General features: G+C 38.3%; 1 protein-coding gene across 2 annotated transcripts in view; it reads left to right on the plus strand.

The window, feature by feature from the left end:
* PACRG (parkin coregulated) overlaps positions 1-23,744 on the plus strand; it is a 535,154-nt gene that overhangs the window by 51,056 nt on the left and 460,354 nt on the right. For both annotated transcript variants that reach the window (XM_068985431.1, XM_068985432.1), the window contains exon 2: positions 12,369-12,503. In XM_068985431.1, the coding sequence (XP_068841532.1) occupies positions 12,369-12,503 (135 nt within the window). The remainder of the gene's footprint in view (positions 1-12,368; positions 12,504-23,744) is intronic.

Below are 23,744 nucleotides of genomic sequence, written 5' to 3' on the forward strand. Positions count from 1 at the left end.
CTCTAGGTTCACCCACCTCATTAGAACTGAGTCAAATGCAGTCCTTTTTATGGCTGAGTGATATTCCATTGTGTATATGTACCATAACTTCTTTGTCCATTCATCTGTTGATGGACATGTAGGTTGTTTCCATGTTCTAGCTATTGTAAATAGTACTGCAATGAACAATGGGATACATGGGTCTTTTTCTTTCCTCAGGGTTTATGCCTAGGAGTGGGATTGCTGGGTCATATGGTGGTTTTATTCCTAGTCTTTTAAGGAATCTCTATACCATCTTCCGTGGTGGCTGTATCAATTTACATTCCCAACAACAATGCAAGAGTGTTCCCTTTTCTCTGCACCCTCTCCAGCATTTATTGTTTGTAGACTTTTTGATGATGGCCATTCTGACTGGTGCATTGTAGTTTTGATTTGTATTTCTCTAAAAATGAGCAATGTTGAGCATCTTTTCATGTGTTTGTTAGTCATCTGTATGTCTTCTTTGGAGAAATGTCTGTTTAGGTCTTTTTCCCTCTTTTTGATTGGGTTGTTTGTTTTTAACCAATGTAAATTAAATTTTATTGTAGACAGTTCTAAAAATGTTTTCTGTTAAATATCTAGTTCTTTCTGGAGACTATCAGCTTGCATCATTAGACACAAGGATTTTCAAATTTTCTATTAAAATATTCATGATATGTAAGATGCAAATAGTTATAGCCTCTTCACTATACAAAAATAACATTTTTACTCTAATTATTCAGTAAGAAATAACTCTGTTGCAAGATAATGAAGTTTTATGTTTAGATATAAACTATTTACTATTCTTTCAACATTAAAGGTAAGAGGAATACAATGTATTTTAAACCCTTGCCCATTTATATTCTCCTTTCACATTTAGCTCACTCATTTATTTGGCCTTGGTGTTAGGTGTGACAGTGTATTAGCCAGGCTGTCGCAGTCATTCAGTCATTTCATCAGTTCTATGAGACAGATACTAAATAGCACCTTCTAAATTGAAATTTCTGATGACTCTCTGGAGACAATTTGAAAACAAGAGTCACACTTGGGCACTTAGATATTTGGCCTTTTCCTATACGTAGCTGCATTAAGGGAGCAACTTTTGAGTAAAGTTTTTTAGCCTTCAACTGTCAAGATTCCTTTCCCATCACCTGATTATTGCATCTCATTTTGTTAGGAAAGCCGATCAATCTTTTTTTTTTTTTTCCACACACAACAAGGAATTTAAAGAGCCACCAGTGACTCTATTACTTTAAACAAAGCAATTTACAGGAAATCATGTAGTCCAGCCACTCTTTTTAGAACTATTTTAGACAATAGAGACAATATTTTGAAATAAGCTCTTAGTTCCAAGTGCGTTGTAGTTCAGTTATAAAATTAAAACAACAAAACTGTAATGTGCTCAGCAATCTTTGGGACTTCCTTTTGCCACACAGTTATTGCAAAAGCATTTTAAAATCAAGTTATTGGATCCTAGAATGAAAAAGCTAGAATCCATGAAACTGAGCTTGTTAAGATGATAGAGCTGAGAACAATAAGCCTTGAAAGGAAAACTTGGATGAGTTTCCATAGCCCTTCTGAATTTCAGTTTGTCAAAAGTAAAACAAGGAATCCATGTGTGGTTTGAGATTCCTCATGGCTCTCTGAGTAGGTAAGTTCTTTGATAGTATTATCCTCCATATCTGTTGAATTAATAAATACTCATCTTTGTTTATAGAGGTGTGGGGAGAGTCCTAGAGACCAGCCCATGTAATATTTTAATCTGACGGACGAGGAGGCTGAGGCTCCAGAGAGTCTGGTCACTTGCCTTGGCTGCGAGACAGCCCACCCTCCCCAAGTTTATGCTCCTTCTCTACCTCAGTGTCTTCATGACCCTTTTCATGGGAACAAGGCAGGATATAGTTTGTTGCCAAGCTGGAAAGTTAAGTCTAGTACCAAAGTCTTCAAAGTTTCTTAATTGAAGTACTTGTCGTTTTATTCCTTCTTTTTCTTTTCACTGACACTTAATCTTTCTTATGTGACCTATCTGAAAAAATGTATTATAAGAAGTTATTTGGTTTTTTTTGTAATCCTCATATGACAGTGCTAATTTAAATGCAGCTTGTTCTAATATTTGAAATGCTAATATTAATTTTTGTTTATGCTAATTATATATATAATAGTCTCTGCAAACACTTTAGACTAAGTTCTTTAATTTTAAGAAACCAACAAGGCATATTTTAAGTAAAATTTTCCCATTTATGGAAATGAATTTCAAAATAGAATATGTGAATTTTAATGTAAGAGATGTTACATAGAAAAGAATACATACTGGTTTAATCAATGTTGAATTTTTGGTTATAAAATTGTGATAATTGATAATTATTTACATGTAAAAATAAACAGAAAATCCAAGCAAATTAATTCTGATTTTAAAATTATTAACTACATGGTTATGAACAGACAAATCTGTGGTACAGCAACCATAATTCTCTAGTTATTTCTAATTAAAATTGTACAAAATTCAGGTTTGTGGGAAACTATAATATGTATCTGCGCAGTTTCTCTGAAAAGTATGGGTACCCTGAAAGGCTAAATAAAATTTTCTAATGAAAAGGAACAATGCCTTAAAACCCAAATGTTTTATCTTATGAGTGTTCAGAATTCTATATATCTTTCAGTGACAGTTATTGCATTCTTACTTCTATATAAGATTCTAGGGGATATTCTTATCTCATTTCCTAAATGATATATATCTTGAGGATAATATGTTTGACATATTTTTTTGTCCCCAATGATACCGATCCTAGTGACTGGGAAACACTATGTATTTAATGCATTTTTCAGTGAATGGACGATATAGTTAATATCTATTTTAGAGCCATTTTTTAAACTCTGTTTCTAATTAATATTTTAGTTTATATGACCATAAGTTCTTGAATTCAGATTTGTGTTTCTAATGCTGGAAAATCTATATGTTACTTTATAGGTTCCTCTGGCCATTTTAGATATGTGTATTAGTTATACATATATCTTCTAGTTTAAAATCCATTCTTGTTTCATAAGTCATTAGTTTATGAATCCCAGTGTTATAGTCTATTGATATTCTTTTCTTTCCTCATTTCCAATTACCACTAACTTTACCCTGCTTTAACAGTGACATCTTGCTAGCAGCTCATGTTTTGACAGCCGATAGTGCAGCAAAACTCCCAAAACGTATACCTGGTTTTACTTCATATTCCTTATGCTTTCTCAATGCATTACACCTATTCTGGCTTCCACCCTCCCAGGTCACTAAAGCTGTTTAATTTTCAGAGGTCTTTCCATCTTCTTCTTAATTGACCTCCCTGTTTTATTGAAACAAAGAAAAACGTGTCCCTCTCATTCGCTGATTTCTGTGATTCACTCACTTTCCCCAATTACTTGCCACCCTTTTGACTGTTTTTTCTATTCTCCTATAGAATCTAAAATCTCCAAGTAGCATTTTGGGTCCCCAGCTTTTTCCTCACTATACTGAAGCTACTTAGCACGTATGTGCACGTACACGCGCACACACACACATTTGCCCCCCCCCCCCACACTTTCCCTTTGGAAATGTTTGCCAGTTTCCATCGACTTAACTCAAACACTCGATTATAGACCAACTTTGTTGACAGCCTAGAGCTCTCTAATAAGCGCCATCCTGATTGTTCCATTGGTTCAGTGACCTTATCTGGTTTGCCCCCCGGCTTTTCAACCATAACTTGAAGAAGAACCTAATCCCATCTGAGGGTTGAATGTGGTTTATTTGGAAAGGTTTCTTAGGAGAGATGAGGCTGGTGCTTAGTCATGAAGTTGGTTAGTAGTTTCAGAAGAAAAAGTAGAATAAAAATCAAGTACAGGGTGGAGAGAGAATACAGGTTGATCAGAAGCAGAATGATGGAGACCCACAAGATCTGGGCATGTCTGAGGACTGCCAGTGTTTACTATAATTTTTGCCCAGGCACCTGTAGAGGAATGCTGGGGAGAGCAACAATCCCCTTGCAAAGGTCTTTGTGTAGCATGTCAATGGGAAATCATTTATGAATTCTAAGTAGATGAGAGATATGATTTAATTAGTCAATTAAAATATTCATTGTGCAGCAGACAAGAGTGATCTAAACAAGGCAAAGCTGGAGGCAAGAAGAGCAAGTAAAGAAAAAGAGCTTTCCCATAAAAAATTTAAAGCTTTTAAATGCTAAATAAGTAAAAATGGAAAATAAAGCAATAAGAAGATATATATTGTAAATGCAAATATGGTTCATATCTTTTAATATAAAACACTCACACAAATTGATTTTGATATAGAAAATACATGAACATACATTCACAAACATTCATGTAGCATTTGTACTACAATGTGAAAACGTTCACCCTCATTTGTTAAACATCATAATCCAGACTGATGCTATGGACTGAATGTTTGTGTCCCCCCAATTTTTATGTTGAGCCCCCAACCCCCAGTGTGATAGTGTTTGTAGGTGGGGCCATTGAGAGGAAATTAGGTTTAGTTGGGGCTTCCCTGGTGACTCAGATGGTAAAGAATCTGTCTGCAGCCAGGAGACTAGGGTTTGATCCCTGGGTCAGGAAGATCCACTGGAGATAGAAATGGCCACCCACCCCAGTATTCTTACCTGGAGAATTCCAAGGACAGCGGAGCCTGGCGAACTGTATAGTCCATGGGATCACAGTCAGACACAACTGAGCAACTAACAACAACAAAAACTAGGTTTAGGTGATGGGCTCATGAGAGTTAGGTCTCTATAATGGGATTACACTCTTATAAGAGAGAAAGAACCCAGAGCCCACTCGCTCTCTGAACCTGACCTTTCTGGCACCCTGATCTCAGATGTCCAGCCTCCAGAACTGAGAAAATAAAATTTCTCTTGTTTAAGTCACCCAGCCTATGGCATTCTGTTACAGCATCCCAAAGAGATTAAGACAGAAGACCTGTTCACCTGTTTAACTAGCAAATAATTTTGTCAAGAATCATAAAATACAAATTTTGATCTCATACTGAAGATTCTGTCTGAAGGAAGTAATATAAAAGGTGGATTAAGTGATACACCTGAAAAGTTTATAATAATGTAATTACAAAAGGCAAAATAAATAGAAATAATATAAACTCCAAGTATAATTGCAGATAGTTAGAATATTGCTTAGCCACACAAAAATGACATTTTGATATCAATAGCAACATAAAAAGTACACTAAATAGAAAGGACATAAGAATGAAAAAATGGTATTTGCATATATGTTTTTGGAAAAAGTCTGGAGAGAAAGCATAAACATATTAATAGGTGATAGGACAGTAAGTGATTTAATGAGATTTCCTTCCATTTGGCAGTTTATTATTTATGTAACTTAAATTAATTATTTGCATCTTCATAGTCAGAAGCCTGTCTCATCACTGCTTCCAGACCTCTTCATTCAATTAGTGATGTGCCCTAGGTAATTCCCCTTTAAGATTTTCCCAAACCCAGCCTTCCAGGACAGTGACTACCAGTGGTGAAGAATATGCCTGCCAGTGCAGGAGCAGCCTGCAGTGCAGGTTTGGTCCCTGGGAGGGGAAGATCCCCTGGAGGAGAAAATGGCAACCTACTCCAGTATTGTTCCCAGGAAAATCCCATGGGCAGAGGAGCCTGGCGGGCTGCAGCCCAAGGGGTCACAAAGAGTCGGACACGACTGAGCAACTAAACACACAAATCACCTGGGAGTTTTCTTTAAAACTCACTGTTGCCATGGAAGTGAAAGTGAAAGTTGCTCCGTCATGTCCGACTTTTTGCAACCCCATGGACTATACAGCCCATGGGATTCTCCAGGTCAGAATACTGGAGTAGGTGGCCTTTCCCTTCTCCAGGAGATCTTCCCAACCCAGGGATCAAACCCAGGCCTCTTGTATTACAGGCGAAATCTTTACCAGCTGAGCCACGAGGGAAGTCCAAGAATACTGGAGTGAGTAGCCTATCACTTCTCCAGGGCATCTTCCCCACCCAGGAATCGAACTGGGGTGTCCTGCATCGCAGGCAGATTCTGTACCATCTGAGCTATCAGGGAAGCACTGTTGTCAACGGGCCTGGCTTTAAAGGACTCCACAGTGTGTCCATATATATTGAATATTTATTGAAATATGAATATTTTACAATACAAGGCACTTGTTATCCTTCTTGGCTCTTACTAACAAAAACATTACTATTACAGTGTTTTGTTATATTGTTAAATTGTTATATTGTTAAAACTTCTTATAAAAACTTTACCAGGTAAAACTTTTTTTTTTTAATCAGTGAGCCTGATAAAAGAGCTCACTTTTGTTAATGCTATGGTGCCTTATCTACCATTACAATCAGATTTGTTAACTGTTAATCTTTTGCAGGGCTTCTCAGGTTGTGCTAGTGGTAAAGAACCTGCCTGCCAATACAGGAGATATAAGAGATGCCGGTTTGATCTCTGAGTCAGGAAGATCCCCTGGAGGAGGGCATGGCAACCCACTCCAGAATTCTTGCCTGGAGAATCCCATGGACAGAGGAGCCGGAAGGGCTAATGGTCCATAGGGTTGCAAAGAGTTGGACACGACCCGAAGTGACTTAGTTTGCACACAATCTTTTACAAGTATTTTTCTGGTTATTTGGAGACCCGAGGTATTACATGTTTCTGATATAGTGAAACAATTATGACTGGCAAATAGGACAGACACTGAATTACATTACTCCTTTCTCAGAAATCTAGACGGATGGCAATGAATTCACCAGTCCTGGGGCCAACATCCCATTGCCTGAGTAGCTCGGAAACTGTAATTCTGGCGCACCAGCTGCTTAATCACAGTGATCTTATGAATCCAAATTTCATGTTGGTGGCTGATTCATGTCAATGTATGGCCAAAACCACTACAATATTGTAAAGTAATAAGCCTCCAATTAAAATAAATAAATTAATTTTTTTTAAGATTTCATGTGGAAATATTTCCTAATGAAATTAGGAAATCAATGTCTTTGCATTTTATTCTTTCAATGTTAGTGAGTTGGCGAAATGGACCATTAGGGAGACACAATGTAGCTTCTGCACTTGAAGTAAAAGTCTTCTTTTTTTCGTTTTAGCTTTTTCAGTTTATGCTAAAAAACAGATCTACTGAAAAGAAACTTTCAAAGTATATGATGAGGAATTTTAGAGAACCTTAAGTCCCTTCCTACTAATTATTATTAGTTTTCTGACCTTATGACAGAGACTGTGATCTAAGTCCTAAATCCATTACAGCACATTCAATAAATGTAGGCATTTAAAGTACGCTGTCATCTGCCGTCGCTTCAAAGTGCATTCAGTATCTCAGTTCCCAAGTGCATTAGATTTTATTAAAAGAATTTAGCTGCAACATCCATTCTTCCTAATTGGTTTATGGATAGCCCCCACCATTCGGGCAAATCCTAATTGCATTTTCCCACAAATCTAGTTTGATTTATGGTTCCCTATTTGCTCTATATTATTTATATAAATCGAGATTAAATTCTTAAGACATTAAATAAAATTTAGAGTAGTTTTTGTATGAGACTTATAAGGATCCTTAACAATATTTTTTGCTTTGTTTTTATTTAGTCAAATTGTATCCAACTGTGCGATATCCAGTAATAATACCTTTATTACCTTTCCAGAGATTAATTATATTTCACTTGTTTCTTTTTTGTGTATAGATTTTTAGAATTAGTTGGAATGAATTATGCATGGAATATTAAAAGTAGTATATCTTTCTATAAGGTTTAAGTGGGTATATATTTGGAACAGAAAAAATATTATCTAAGGATAGAATGACAGAGCATTTGCATAAAATTAGGTAATGTCCCCTTGCATTAACAAATTTAGATGGGAATATTCTAATCGGTTTTACAAACTGTAACTCTTGAGATTCCATGAATTAATTTGGAATGGATCTATAGCAGACTTCAGAGAATCTAGTGTTTTTAAATAAGTAAATGGCAGAAATGTGAAAACAGAAGATAACATAATAAAATTCTGTCACTGCTGAGTCATTGCATATTAGCATGGACAATTTTTGTAAAACTAAGTAAAGAGTTCCATGGAATTGTAGGTATGGAATCATTTCGTAGAGAGCCCATGAATATTTATGGGCAGATAGAGGAAGTATAAGTTATCTATCACAGTTTATAAAAAGCCTTCTGGGCATCTTAGCAATATGTTCATTATTTGAAAAGTTTGGACATTTAGAACTTTGAGTTCTGAACCAGAAAGAAATAAAGTATATTTAGAATAAGAGATAAAAAGGAAGAGAAATTGATTTTAAGATAAATACAAAGAAAAAGGAGAAAGATGCCTAATTTCAAACAAATTTTCAGCCAGATAAACAAATGAGAGGCATGCTCTCAACAGCAGAAATGATGAATTGGCATCTAGAAAAAACTGAAAAAGATGGTTAGGAGATGATGATAAGACAAAGAAATCTAAATCATGGTTGTAGCTGAATTTTTTAAGTGAGGGATTGTAGTGGATCTCTGCTGCTGCTGCTACTGATGCTAAGTTGCTTCAGTCGTGTCCAACTCTGTGCAACCCCATAGATGGCAGCCCACCAGGCTCCGCCATCCCTGGGATTCTCCAGGCAAGAACACTGGAATGGGTTGCCATTTTCTTCTCCAATGCATAAAAGTGAAAAGTGAACATGAAGTTGCCCAGTTGTGTCCAACTCTTAGCAACCCCATGGACTGCAGCCTACCAAGCTCCTCCATCCATGGGATTTTCCAGGCAAGAGTCCTGGAGTGGATTACCGTTGCCTTCTCTGAGTGGATCTCTACTGGAATTGAAAAAAGACTTCCTAGCACTCACAGCGACTCTTTGAGAGCCCATGGACTGTAGCACACAAGGCCTCCCTGTCCATCACCAACTGCCTTGCTCAAACTCATGTCCATTGAGTCGGTGATGCCATCCAGCCATCTCGTCCTCTGTCGTCCCCTTCTCCTCCTGCCTTCGATCTTTCTCAGAATCAGGGTCTTTTCCAATGAGTCAGTTCTTCGCATCGGGTGGCCAAAGTATTGGAGTTTCAGCTTCAACAACAGTCCTTCCAGTGAACACTCAGGACTGATCTCCTTTAGGATGGACTGGTTGGATCTTCTTGCAGTCCAAGGGACTCTCAAGAGTCTTCTCCAACACCACAGTTCAAAAGTATCAGTTCTTCAGTGCTCAGCTTTCTTTATGGTCCAACTCTCACATCCATACATGACTACTGGAACCGTCATGTGTGTCCACCCCAGCCAGCTGTAATAAGAGGCTCTTCCCTGTTCCTACTGGGGTAGTGTCAGAGGGACAGGCACTGGTAGTGAGACCGCTCCATTTGTGATGTCAGGGTGGAGAGCAATGGTGGGCACTGCTCCCCTTCTCTGCCAGGACGGTGGTGGTGCAGACCAAGGTGCTGAAGCTCCTACCCTCTCCCAGAGTGATGAGGCGCTCTCTCCACCCTCCCCAGCCGAGGCCAGCTGGGACACCAGTACTTCTACCCCTCAGCTCTTTCTGCTAGAGAGATACCAGCATCAACCAGCTGAAACAGAAGGAGATCTGGAGTCTCACAACGCACCAATGTCCAGGTTTCAATAAAGAAATCAGTTGTCACACCAAGAATCAGGAAGATTGGCAAGCGAATAAAAAAAAGACAGCATATCCCCCCCCCTCTCCGCCCCCCGCCCCAGGCCCTGGCAGGCATCATTCTACTCTTGGTTTCCATGAGCTTCTTTTAGATTCCTCCAGAAGGTGTTATCACATAGTATTTGCCTTTCGGTCTGACTTATTTCACTTAGACCTTAATGAATACTCCGGTCATTCCAAATGGCAGGACTTCCTTCTTTTTATGGTTGAATGATATCCAATATAGGTCTTCCCTGGTGGGTCAGTGGTAAAGAATCTGCCTGCCTATGCAGGAGACGCGGGTTTGATCCCTGGGTCGGGAAGGTCCCCTGGAGAAGGAAATGGCAACCCACTCTGGTATTCTTGCCTGGGAAATCCCAATGACAGAGGAGCCTGGTGAACTACAGTCCACGGGGTCACAAAAGAGTCAGAAGTGACTTAGCAACTAACCAGCAAAAACAATATCCATTATACACACACACACACACACACACACACGAAGTTGTTTTCTTTATCCATTAAAAAGCTAATTTTTCAAAACCATAGAAATGACCAGTAATCAGTACTGTATAATAAACACACATACACACACACACACATACACACTATTGTGCTATGAAGTACAGTGAAAGTGAACGTCGCTCAGTCGTGTCCAACTCTTTGTGACCCTGAATTCTTCAGGCCAGAATACTGGAGTGGGTAGCCGTTCCCTTCTTCAGGGGATCTTCCCAACCCAGGAATCAGATCCAGGTCTCCCACGTTGCAGGCAGATTCTTTACCATCTGAGCCACTGGGGAAGCGCTAGAACGTTCCATAAATACGTATGCATGCTGGCTACGTTTTCTTTCCTTAGATTATGTTCTGCTACCTTCGGAGGGTGTGCTAGAATGGTGACATGATGGTAGATAGTAATTTTTTTTGTAAATGTAACTTCTTGGCAAAATAAAAATCTGTCAATTCTTTATCAGTTCCCAAAAATGTGATTCAAAATTTATTGTTTCATGAAACCCAAAAGTCTGGGAATGACATCTCTACAGCTTCCATCATACTAATATTGTTGAAAACATCCTCTTTTGAATGGCATCCAGCTCAGAGCTCTGAACAAAGTAGTTGCCATAGGCACATGCTCATTTAACAGTTGAATGAACTTGGCTGAAAATAGCGGCTAATAATTCTAATACCAGACCAAATTTCAAATCTTTAATGAGCAAAAGGAAATCTTACTTCTCCACTGCCCAGTGTCTTCTCAGTGACCTATGTAACCGTATGCTTGGGACAGTGGGCTGTGTAGTGAAGATCATTTTAAACTCTAATAAAGGTCTCCGTGTCACCACACTCCTCAATTCCACTTCAGCATTTAATCATCTGAATATTTCTTAATATCCCACTCAGTTTCTAATGTTAGTCTTTATGTGAGCTTCAGATAAAATGTGTTTGTCTTTATCTGTTTGTTATATCAGATATATTTTTATGTATAGTTTGTTAAAATTAAAAATTTTCACACAGATGTTAAAAAGTAATACAATGTCAAATAATTTAAGGGCTTCCCTGGTGGCTCAGAGGTTAAAGCGTCTGCCCGCAATGTGGGAGACGTGGGTTCAATCCCTGGGTCGGGAAGATCCCCTGGAGAAGGAAACGGCAACCCACTCCAGTATTCTTGCCTGGAGAATCCCATGGACGGAGGAGCCTGGCAGGCTACAGTCCATGGGGTCGCAGAGTCGGACACGACTGAGCGACTTCACTTTCAAATAATTTAAAATATTAAGATAGTAGGTAAATTATTTGCTGTCTTGTTTATATTAAGAATTGACAAAATAATTATTTTTATTAACCTAATAAATGAATAATAATTTACCTTTTTTAAAATAAAGAGGCATAAGAAAAATAATGTTTAGACTATATGTATGGAACAATACAATGGAGTATACTTTCCTAAACATTTCACTAATCACTTTGAATTTTGTAACCTAATGAATTAGTTCATATGTAAATAATGCAGATTTAAAGTTGTGCTCAATGTGAATAGCTCAAAATGAGATATTTCTTCATTGATAAAAATCACAGTTTGACAGGTTGAAAGATTCTCATAATGTTTTTTAATGTTCATTTTTTTGAAACTCATGTTATCAAATGTAGACCGCCATTTTTCTTTTTAAACTGTCTCATTTATCATTACTTAATTCTCAGAGGAGCCTAGTCTGTTACCACCCATGGGGTCCCAAAGAGTTGCACGCAACTTAGAGATTAAACAACAACAAAATTTTTATCACACATTTATGGTTTTGTGGTTAATATTCATACCTTGAGAACATATTATTTTTATTTTATTTATATAGAAAGATTTGAAGGTGATATTTTAAATTTATTTCTAGAATATTCCACAAAGTATATCAGACTTGGATTAGAACTTGCAGTTATTAGGAATCTTAAAAGTTTTAACACTCTGAACTTAGTTGATTTTATTAAAATATTTTTCTTAAACAAAAGTTCAGGCTTTTCTTCCTTATAAAGTAATATTTTTAGTGACACTTTCTAGGAGTACTTTGTAAGATAGCTTGAAATAAAGTGAATCCTTAACAGTGTTATAAATTTTTTTTCTCCAAATGTTTGTGAGATTTTTGTTGCCCATTATTAAGATAATTTGACGTTTTGTACAAAATGAAACTTATAAAAGCCAAAGTCTTTTCATCATGCATTTTCCCATGTGTTTTAAAACCTGATTCCTACTTTTATTTTTTTTATTTTTTCCTTTGAAGGTGAGAGGCCCTCCAAGTGCAGGAGCATTCAAAGAAAGACCCACCAAACCCACAGCGTTTCGAAAATTTTATGAACGAGGAGACTTTCCAATTGCCCTTGAACATGATTCGAAAGGAAACAAAATAGCGTGGAAGGTAAGTCCTTGTGCAGCTGCGAGAACCAGCTGTGCTCGCTGCGGAAGCTGTATCGCCCAGTGCCATTCTTGACTGATAAGTAAATAAGCTGGAGTGATTTCTCGGTGAGTGGAAGATGGTGGGTAAGCTCTTAGAGGAAGCCCCTCTGTGTCAGCTGCCCACCTTGACTAACAATTAAATTACAGCCTGCAGGAAAAGGAAATGACAGAGTTGCTTTGCCTTGGAGAATTGTGTGCTGACCGATGCATCTCTATTTTTATGAGAACCTGGCATTCCAGCCCGTTTCAGGCAGTCCATCAAATGATGGAACTGGTGGCTGGATGTGGAGAGCAACAGCCATTTATCTCCCCCCAAATTTCACCTTCCTGCAGGACACTTCCAAATGGAAGCTTTAATTACCTAAATGGATAGGTCAAGATTGTCTGCTCCCTGGAAATGCAGAGTGGAATACAAAAGCAGGCGGGCTCTGACGGAGGCCCTCTCCTCTCTGTCTGCAGCACGTGTCAGCCGGCGCAGTGCTGTCACAGGAGCTCTGTTAGAGACTGACCTCCGCCGCTGAAAGCCTTATAGCACCGACATTTTTCTGACGAAAGGTTAATTGGCTTCAAAATAAATGTATTGCCTAATGACTCCATTCTAATGTGGCTGTGTTTCTTTCTAAAAGGCTCGCTGGTGTTATTTGTAAAAACTTGCCAATCTCTCAACTGGAGAAGGCTTTTACATTTAATTTGAAAAATGAATGCTGATCTCTAACCAGCTTCTGCTATTTAATTATTTTTTGTTATCAAGGACTTTGCTTTGGGTGATATTTATCAGCTAAAAGGGCTTCTCTGCCTGAAGACTGGAAAGCAATTGCATGTGTGTGAGCATAGCATCAGGTTAAGGAACACAAAAGGTTTTGCCAAATATTTTGAATTTAGCAATTGATCCATGTAGCGAAAAAGTCCCACAGTATTGTCTGAAGGGCGAATGTCAGGAATGTTTATAATTAGTAACAAACTTATGTTAAAAAATAAGAATGATCAAAGTGAAGAATTCATCGAAGTAAACAGCTTACAACGATTCATTAAAATTAACCTTTTCCTTCTTTTTTGGAAAAACTGAAAGAATTGATTGTATTACATCTGGTATGTCTTTAAATGTTTTCACATAATTATCAGACATTTCTAGGTCTTGAGCAGTCACATAATATCCAGTTACTGAACATATTAAAAAGTTACTTGGCAAGGGAAATCTGAAGTTGTCCTTGTTATTAAGTTTTGTCATATATTTTAGGCAAATGAAGGACATTATTATCTTGCTTTTAATCGCCTGTCTTAAAATTTGCATTTGTTATATGAAAATGTGCATGATGAGAAAAATATATAGCAATATAACTAATTTAGATATTTCAGTCTTCAAAACTTTAATTAGGGGTTGGTTTGTATTTGATTAATTACATGGCTTTAGAGTTTGTGTCAATGTACCAATTCATGCATGGTAACATAGAGATGCTTAAGAACTTGATTCCTTTTGATTAAAAGAATATGCCATATTTCCTTATGCAAAGCAAGTAGATTTTGGTGTTTTACATAATTTTAGCACATAAAAATTGTATCAATAAAAGAATCCATAGTTTTTTTTGACCTGCTTGAATAATCTTGAATAACTTCTAGAAATGTCAAGAGACAAAAAAAAGTTTATCTTGAAAATAATAAAAGCATAGGATGAATCATTTGGCGTTATCTTTGGTACTCCAGCAGTCAGATGGCATATAAACTGCTTTTCTTTTTTATAGCTATATTAATTCTTTTAAGCTACTATTGACTATTGTAGTGATTCAGCAAGCTAAAAAGTCAGATTAAAGAGGAAGCAATTTATTTGCTGCTGCTGGTAGGATAATAGCATACATTTAAAAAGACATCTTATCCTATAACTAGGACAGAAGGTAGATTTCTATCCTTTAAAGCTTTGCCAACCAGATTTCAATTGTACTGCTATAATGCTGAAGATAAAACATTAAACTTATTAAGCACAGGCTTGTGAGCAATCTCTCATATTTATTCGTATTCTTGGCACATATACTGTGGGGAACGTCTAATACTTGGTAAGACCAGAGGCCTTCTTTTAGGATAACATTTCTAAGGAATGGACATTGAATGCTGAAGAAAGCAGGGCTCCCCAGTTCAATTCAGTTCAGTCGCTCTGTCGTGTCCGACTCTTTGCGACCCTGTGAATCACAGCACGCCAGGCCTCCCTGTCCATCACCAACTCCTGGAGTTTACTCATACTCATGTCCATTGAGTCAGTGATGCCATCCAGCCATCTCATTCTCTGTCGTCCCCTTCTTCTGTCCCCAATCCCTCCCAACATCAGGGTCTTTTCCAATGATTTAACTCTTCACATGAGGTGGTCAAAGTATTGGAGTTTCATCTTCAGCATCAATCCTTCCAGTGAACACCCAGGACTGATCTCCTTTAGGATGGAGTGGTTGGATCTCCTTGCAGTCCAAGGGACTCTCAAGCACCCTGCAAAAACCGCACTAAAGACTGCCCCAGACCCGGCACTATACTCCCTTGTGTGTGGATAGAGCTCTGGTCAAACGAACTTCTCACCTCATGGCCTAGCTTGCCCCTTGCTGAACACTTCTGAGTAGCTCTGATTCCCGGGAAAGTACCTGTCCTCTCTCCACAGTCCTTGTGACACCCCTAGGCCTCCAAGAGTGGCGGTGAGACCTGAAATGGTGTGTGTAATTAAGTGGTAAGGAGATCCATTTCCTTTATCAGAATTTCAAGAAATGTCTTTGCAAGGTTAGGTTTCTCAACCCACATCCTGAACTGCCATCATAGTTTAGAGCCCACGAAATGATCATTTCTTCCACATGTCAGAACAACAGGGCAAACCAAATGCCAGAATCTGTGCAGTTTAGTGTATCCCTTGTGGTATCGCTAAAGATCCAAGCACGGTCTAATGCGTCTTTCAGCAGTGGTGGAAGTGTGCTTCATCTGCAATGTCTAATACATTACAAGTAGCCATATGTGGCCATTAAGCACTTGAAATGTCCCCAGTGAGCCCAAGGAACTAAATTTTAGATTTTAATTAATTTTAATTTAAATAGCCACATGGTTACCATATTAGACAGTGCTGCTCTAGATTAAGATAAGATAATTCAGTCAAAAATAAATGCTTGGACCTGCTAGCCAGAGAGGAGACTTAGAACTATCTGAGAATCATTATTAAAATGAAAAAATAAGACTGGTATATGCATCTTTGAGATGGCTGTGCTTCTTATGCATTCCTTGGTAAATATGAAAAAAACTTTTGCAAGATATTTGTAGCAAAATTTTCTATATACTTATCAGGGGCAAGTTAATGATCTGTGAAAGATGAATCAGTTCAGTTCAGTTCAGTCGCTCAGTCGTGTCCAACTCTTTGGAACCCATGGACTGTGGCACTCCAGTCTTCCCTGTCCATCACCAACTCCCAGAGCTTGCTCAAACTCATGCCCATTGAGTCAGTGATGCCATCCAGCCTTCTCATCCTCTGTTATCCCCTCTCTTCCTGCCTTCAATCTTTCCTAGCATCAGGGTCTTTTCCAATGAGTCAGTTCTTCCCATCAGGTGGCCAAAGTATTGGGTTTCAGCTTCAGCATCAGTCCTTCCAATGAATATTCATGACTGATTTCCTTTAGGATTGACTGGTTTGATCTCCTTGCTGTTCAAGGGACTCTTAAGAGTCTTCTCCATCACTACAGTTCAAAAGCATCATTGCTTCTTCGGCACTCAGCTTTCTTTATGGTCCAACTCACACATCCATGCATGACTACTGGAAAAACCATAGCCTTGGCTAGATGGACCTTTGTTGACAAAGTAATGTCTCTGGTTTTTAATATGCTGTCTAGGTTGGTCATAGCTTTTCTTCCGAGGAGCAAGCATCTTTTAATTTCATGGCTCCAGTCATCATCTGCAGGGATTTTGGAGTTCCAAAAATAAAATCTGTCACTGTTTCCATTGTTCCCCCATCTATTTGCCATGAAGTGATTGGACTGTATGCTATGATCTTTGCTTTTTGACTGTTGAGTTTTAAGCCAACTTTTTCACTCTCCTCTTTCACTTTCATCAAGAGGCTCTTTAGTTCCTCTTTGCTTTCTGCCACAAAGGTGGTGTCATCTGCATATCTGAGGTTATTGATATTTTGTCCTGGCAATCTTGATTCCAGTTTGTGCTTCATCTAGCCCGGCATTCTGGGGTAAGTTAAATAATCAGGGTGACAATATATAGCCTTGACATATACCTTTTCCAATTTGGAACCAGTCCATTGTTCAACGCCTGGTTCTGTTGCTTCTTGACTTGCTTTTGACCTCCTGAGGTTTCTCAGGAGGCAGGTAACGTGGTCTGTTATTCCCATCTCTAAGAGTTTTCCAGAGTTTGTTGTAATCCACACATAGGCTTTTGCATAGTCAGTGAAACAGAAGTAGATGTTTTTCTGAAATTCTCTTGCTTCTTCTGTGATCCAATAGATGTTGGCAATTTGATCTCTGGTTCCTCTGTCTTTTCTAAATCCAGTTTGAACATCTGGAAGTTCTCAGTTCATGTACTGTTGAAGCCTAGCTTGAAGGATTTTGAGCATTACTTTGCTAGTGGGTGGAATGAGTATAATTGTGCAGTAGTTTGAACATACTTTGGCACTGCCCTTCTTTGAAACTGGAATGAAAACTGACCTTTTCCAGTCTTGTGGGCACTGCTGAGTTTTCCAAATTCCCTGGCATATTGAGTGCAGCACTTTCACAGCATCATCTTTTAGGATTTGACCTCTACTAGCTTTGTTTGTAGTGATGCTCCCTAAGGCCCACTTGACTTTGTATTCCAGGATGTCTGACTCTAGGTGAGCAATCACACCATCGTGGTTATCTGGATCATTAAGATTTTTTTTGTATAGTTCTTCTGTATATTCTTGCCACCTTTTCTTAATATCTTCTGCTTCTGTTAGGTCCATACGGTTTCTGTCCTTTATTGTGCCCCTCTGTCATCGCCTTCTCCTCCTGCCCCCAATCCCTCCCAGCTTCAGAGTCTTTTCCAATGAGTCAACTCTTCGCATGAGGTGGCCAAAGTACTGGCGTTTCAGCTTTAACATCATTCCTTCCAAAGAACACCCAGGGCTGATCTCCTTTAGAATGGACTGGTTGGATCTCCTTGCAGGCCAAGGGACTCTCAAGAGTCTTCTCCAACACCACAGTTCAAAAGCATCAATTCTTCGGCACTCAGCTTTCTTCACCGTACAACTCTCACATCCATACATGACCACTGGGAAAACCATAGCCTTGACTAGGTGGACCTTTGTTGGCAAAGTAATGTCTCTGCTTTTCAATATGCTATCTAGGTTGGTCTTAACTTTTCTTCCAAGGAGCAAGCGTCTTTTAATTTCATGGCTGCAGTCACCATCTGCAGTGATTTTGGAGCCCAAAAAAATAAAGTCTGACACTGTTTCCACTGTTTCCCTATCTATTTCCCATGAAGTGATGGGACCAGATGCCACCATCTTCGTTTTCTGAATGTTAAGCCAACTTTTTCACTCTCCTCTTTCACATTCATCAAGAAGCTTTTTAGTTCCTCTTCACTCTCTGCCATAAGGGTGGTGTCATCTTCATATCTGAGGTTATTGATATTTCTCCCAGCAATCTTGATTCCAGCTTGTGCTTCAACCAGCCCAGTGTTTCTCATGATGTACTCTGCATATAAAAGACTCTGATGCTGGGAGGGATTGGGGCCAGGAGGAAAAGGGGACAACAGAGGATGAGATGGCTGGATGGCATCACCAACTCGATGGACGTGAGTTTGAGTGAACTCTGGGAGTTGGTGATGGACAGGGAGGCCTGGCGTGCTGCTATTCATGGGGTCGCAAAGAGTCAGACACAACTGAGTGACTGAACTGAACTGAACTTGCATGAAATGTTCCCTTGGTATCTCTAATTTTCTTGAAGAGATCTCTAGTCTTTCCCATTCTGTTGTTTTCTTCTATTTCTTTGCATTGATCACTGAGGAAGGCTTTCTTATCTCTCCTTGCTATTCTTTGGAGCTCTGCATTCAGATAGGTATATCTTTCCTTTTCTCCTTTGCCTTTCACTTCTCATTTTTTCTGAGCTATTTGTTAGCCCTCCTCACACAACCATTTTGCCTTTTTGCATTTCCTTCTCTTGGGGATGGTTTTGATCACCACCTCCTGTACAATGTCTTGAACCTCCATCCATAGTTCTTCAGGCACTCTGTCTATCAGATCTAATTCCTTGAATCTCTTTGTCACTTTCACTGTATAATCACAGGGGATTTAATTTAGGTCATACCTGAATGCCTTAGTGGTTTTCCCTGCTTTCTTCAATTTAAAATCATACTTCATCAACTATTTTCCAACTGTTAGATATTATAGGATTATTTCAATTTCAGAGGGGATATAATTTCTAAATAATATTAAATGAAACACCCAGATACATAAACCTTTGTTTCTACCTCTGATTGCATCCTTAGGTTAAATTCCCTGAAGAGGAATTAGTAGGTCAAAAGTAATATTTTAAAAGCAGTCATTCCAGAGAACCATATTCATTACTGAATCCTCCTTTAAAATAAAAGTCTGCTAAGGTGACGGGTTTCCCTGATGGCTTAGAGGGTAAAGTGTCCGCCTACAATGCGGGAGAGCCGGGTTCAATCCCTGAGTCGGGAAGACTCCCTGGAGAAGGAAATGGCAACCCACTCCAGTACTCTTGCCTGGAAAATCCCATGGACAGAGGAGCCTGGAAAGCTGCAGTCCATGGGGTCACAAAGAGTCAGACACAACTGAGCAACTTCACTTTCACTAAAGTGATGGGTAAAGCATCTCATTTTGTTTGTTGATTATTAGGATTGTTAAACACTTTTATGTGCTTAACTAATTTGCTTCTCTTTTGAGCCCTCTTCTTAAATTGTCCGGTTTTCTAGTGAAGAGTTAGTCTATGTCCTATTGATTTGTTAAAAATTTAGGTGTAAATTTTGTCTGTCAAAAGGATTTTAGTATCCTTTCGACATAGATAATATAAACAGATTCTTAAAGTTTTAATTTTTGTTTATAAGGACTGATGACCACAGTCATTTTAAATCTGTCTAACCAAGTCTCACCTTTCTAATCAAACATTTCTTCCTGAGACTGTGTATCATGTGTTTTCTCTTTGCTGTCTCTAAATACTCTGCATCATCAGTCTCAAGCGATACTATTACTCTTACACCTAGTCTTAACACAAATGAAAATAAGTCTGGTTTTGGTCCCTAAGAGCTCTGCACTGTTCTACTTATAGAAGCCTTTAAGACAGAAAAAGAAGAGATGCAACAGGAAAACTACGTGCCTAACTGGAGAGGATTTTGAGGTCTTCTTCAAAATGGAAAGTTGTGAAAAAATAAACTGCATACAACAGACAGGTATAAACCTTGTCTGAAACTGTATACCATTTTATTTCTCAGCACCTTATATAATCTGTCCTGAACCACACATACTTTTTAGTCTTTTTAAAAGGAATCTTACTCAGTTTTTTCCTGTTAATTTTTTTTCAAACTTGCTTTCTTAAGTCATAGAAACTGCATAGTGGCATTGTCCAAATTAGCATAGCAACCTGGGGCATTTCCGCATTCTTGTTTTCTTAGTCTTTGATATGTAAATAATCTTTGGTAGCCAGTTATGTTGAAATTAAATGAATAAAACCAGAACTGTGCGCCTGTGATGCACACAGGTAGGTCCAAGAGAGAATGGACTTTAGGTGGCCCCTCCTCTTTGCCCAAAATGCATCTCCCTCCCTGGCCTATTGGAGGTGCATAGAATTTCACCATTGAAGCATAGTTCCCTGAGGTTAATGTTATAAATTATACATTACTTGTTGATTAAAACTTGGATCATGCAACTTTGTTTTTTGATTAAAAATTAATTCATAAAGCAACATTAATTATGTAATTAAAACACACATTTTCTGTAGTTTAATCAATGAGTTATATGTATATTCATTTATAAAGTTTAATCCACTTTAACATTTTGCTAAGAGATTTTAAGCTGTTTTACAAAGAACTGTAAAAAAGAGAAATTTAGCATATAACAGGGAAGATGAGAGAAAATGAAAACCAGATGGGGACCTACAATGGAGCCAGTAACAAGGCTAATAAAAATGACATACCCTAAATACTTCTAAGCCAGGGATTGTGTCTTTATTTCTAGCTTGTTCCCTCCCTTAAGCCGGTGCAGTCCCTGAAGGAGTGTCTGGCACAGAGCTGATGCCCAGCGATGTGTGTTGAATGAATATAAAACATCCCGCAACTGGTTACCGCTAAGTTCCACTTCTCAGGACACTGTTTCATGAGCGTGTGTCTCACCCTCTAGGCCTTACTCTCTTTGGTGACGACCATGTACTGAGTGATTGGCATGGCCCTTTTTAATTGAGGGCTAATAAAGTTTGTTTCACAGTTACTAAAATAGCCATAGTTAAAGATATTCATGAAATAGCTTAAAGAACAAACAATTAATTAGAAATTAGCCGTAGAGACCAAGTCTTCTGGTAGCAAATTAAGATAAGCACCAGCAAGTTAATTTGAACACACAGTCCAGAGCTGTATGCAACAGTTTCTGTAGGTTGAGTTTTACCTTGAAAATTCTTAAATTATATGTAATGCTTTCCCAATGATTTTCGATGTTTATTTTTCTTTACAAATGACTGAAAATGTATGTTCAGTCTGAACATTCAAGTAAAGAAAATGCTGTGCATAAAATAATTGGATGCCTAAATCTGTAAAAGAGTATCTACTGATGGTGCCTGGATCGTGCCTTCAGTTCCATGTCAGCCCCCTAGTTTTTAATACTCATATATGACTCTGTTAAGAATTTCTTCTCCAGCACCTTCTCTTCTTTTTTCAGTTCTCAGAGGCATTGGTATTCATGAAACATAAACAGCTCTGTCAATGTGACTGTTTCCATTGACATGACTGATAATTTCTACCAGGAAAAACATTTATTGACTATAATTATTATTAAAATGTACGCTAATTTTCTTACAATTAAAGTCATTCCAAACCATGATAGCTCATTATCTGTAAATACAACCGCGTTTTAAAGTAAATCCCACTGCGATATGATATCTGATCCATTAACCCTCAGTATATAGTTCTCAAAACTCTGTAATTTTGATTAATAATTAAGTCCTCTGGTGCCTTCAGTTTCTTAATGTTTCAGTTTCTTCAGGATTCAAAAAATTAACACTGTCTCTATTACCGCAGGCAAAATCGATATTGATCTTTAAAATCTTATAAGCAAATTTATTTGAATTGAATAATTTGTTTTACATGAAGAAAGAATGAATATATTCTTTGAATTGTCCTGGGCTTCTATATTTTTTGATAACTGCCAAAGCTTGAGTTTGGATAACAGGCCTTAGCAGAACTTGTAAGGCAAATTTTGCAAGAAAAATGACAATTTACCTAATTTTTGTACAAGAAAGGCTGCCGCATTTCCGCTATTAATTCCTCTGTGATTAATTAATAGATAGAGCTTTTTCTCAAAGTCTTGAAAAAAATAATAATCCTCCGGCAATTAAAGTGCTTTTTGGTGTTTTCTGAAGGAAGGGACTGCATGGACAATTAATGCCATCCTTTTATTTGATGTGAATTGCTCTGTCTTAAAAGTGTACGGCGTGAAAATACAGCCATGTATCAGAAATAACTTTAATTTAAATTGGTCAGATGACCTCCGAAAGCTTGATGAAAGGTTTTCTGCTGAATGGGCTGGTGCTCCCTGCTGCCTGTGTAATTTATGTGAGAAATTAGTGCGAATGGTTCACTTTTATGGAGCAGTGCTGCTTGTAGTGAGCCTGCAGAAACAATTTCCCCCCAAGCCTCCATCTGTTCTTCAAACTAAGGCATATGCTGTCTCATCGAGCTTGAAAGTCAACTGATTTATAACTCCTGGAAAGTGCGTAGATTGAAAAGAAAGGTCGGCTGCTGTTACGTGACAGTGATTTGGTAAGCATCGGCTAAAGACAATTCACATTACAAGGGGCCCAGGGGGAACAAGCGATGCTGTAAGTTTCATCTCAGTGGACTGACAGCTAGAGGGAAAACAAATGGCTCCCGTTTCTCAAGTTACACAGCCCCTGCTCTTGAGAAGTAGCAGTGGTCTTGGTGGAGCCAGGGTACCACAGCTGAGACGCTCTATCACTATCCCTTGAAGAAATGGGGCTGCTGCCACCCTCCCTGAGATAAATGTTGCCATCTCAGAAGCATCCAGTCTTTAAACAGAGGATGAGATGGCTAGATGGCATCACCGACTCAATGGACACGAGTTGGAGCAAACTCTGGGGGACGGCGAAGGACAGGGAAGCCTGGTGTGCAGCAGTCCATGGGGTCGCAGGGAGTCAGACACGACCAAGTGACGGAACAACAACAATCTTTTAAACAAAAAATTAGTGTTGCTGTTTTTCAGAAAGTTTTGTTTGGGGACACAAGTCAGACTTTTGATGATTTTTCTTTGTCTCCCTGGAGAGTGAATTTTCAGGTCTATTCCAATTAGTGATATAATGCATGTTTCCCTCTCTCTTATCACTTTTCAGATACTCCTTTTTATTGAAGTAGTTTTGGGATCAAAAGTTTGACAGATGACACAGGAATCAGATTGAGGGTATGATAGGTTAAAAGTAATCATTTGGTTGATGTTTTTATTTAGAGTGATCAGTGTCTTTATATTTGAGGCTTCTAGATACTAAGTAAATTTTCAACTACCCTAAGTTATATTTAAGTTTCTCTGTTACTTTCAGGTAAAATCTAAACAAAGTATTAATGAATATTCATATCAATTTTAATATATATTTGAGGCAACAACTTCAGAGAATGTTTTACCTTTATAGAAAGAAGGTTGTGCTGACTGAAAATTCTCTATAAAAATTAATTCTGGTAGATTAATTAGTTAAGCTCATGTAAAAATGTAGGTTTTTCCAGTAGTAATGTATGGATGTGAGAGTTATACCATAAAGAAAGCTTAGTGCCGAAGAACTGATGCTTTTGATCTGTGGTGTTAGAGAAGACCCTTGAGAGTCCCTTGAATTGCAAGGAGATCCAACCAGTCCATCCTAAAGGAAATCAGTCCTGAATATTCATTGGAAGGACTGATGCTGAAGCTGAAACTCCAGTACTTTGGCCACCTGATGTGAAGAACTGACTCATATGAAAAGACCCTGGTGCTGGGAAAGATTGAAGGCAGGAGGAGAAG

Source organism: Capricornis sumatraensis, chromosome 13 (genome assembly GCF_032405125.1).
Source record: "Capricornis sumatraensis isolate serow.1 chromosome 13, serow.2, whole genome shotgun sequence".
Lineage (NCBI taxonomy): Eukaryota > Metazoa > Chordata > Mammalia > Artiodactyla > Bovidae > Capricornis > Capricornis sumatraensis.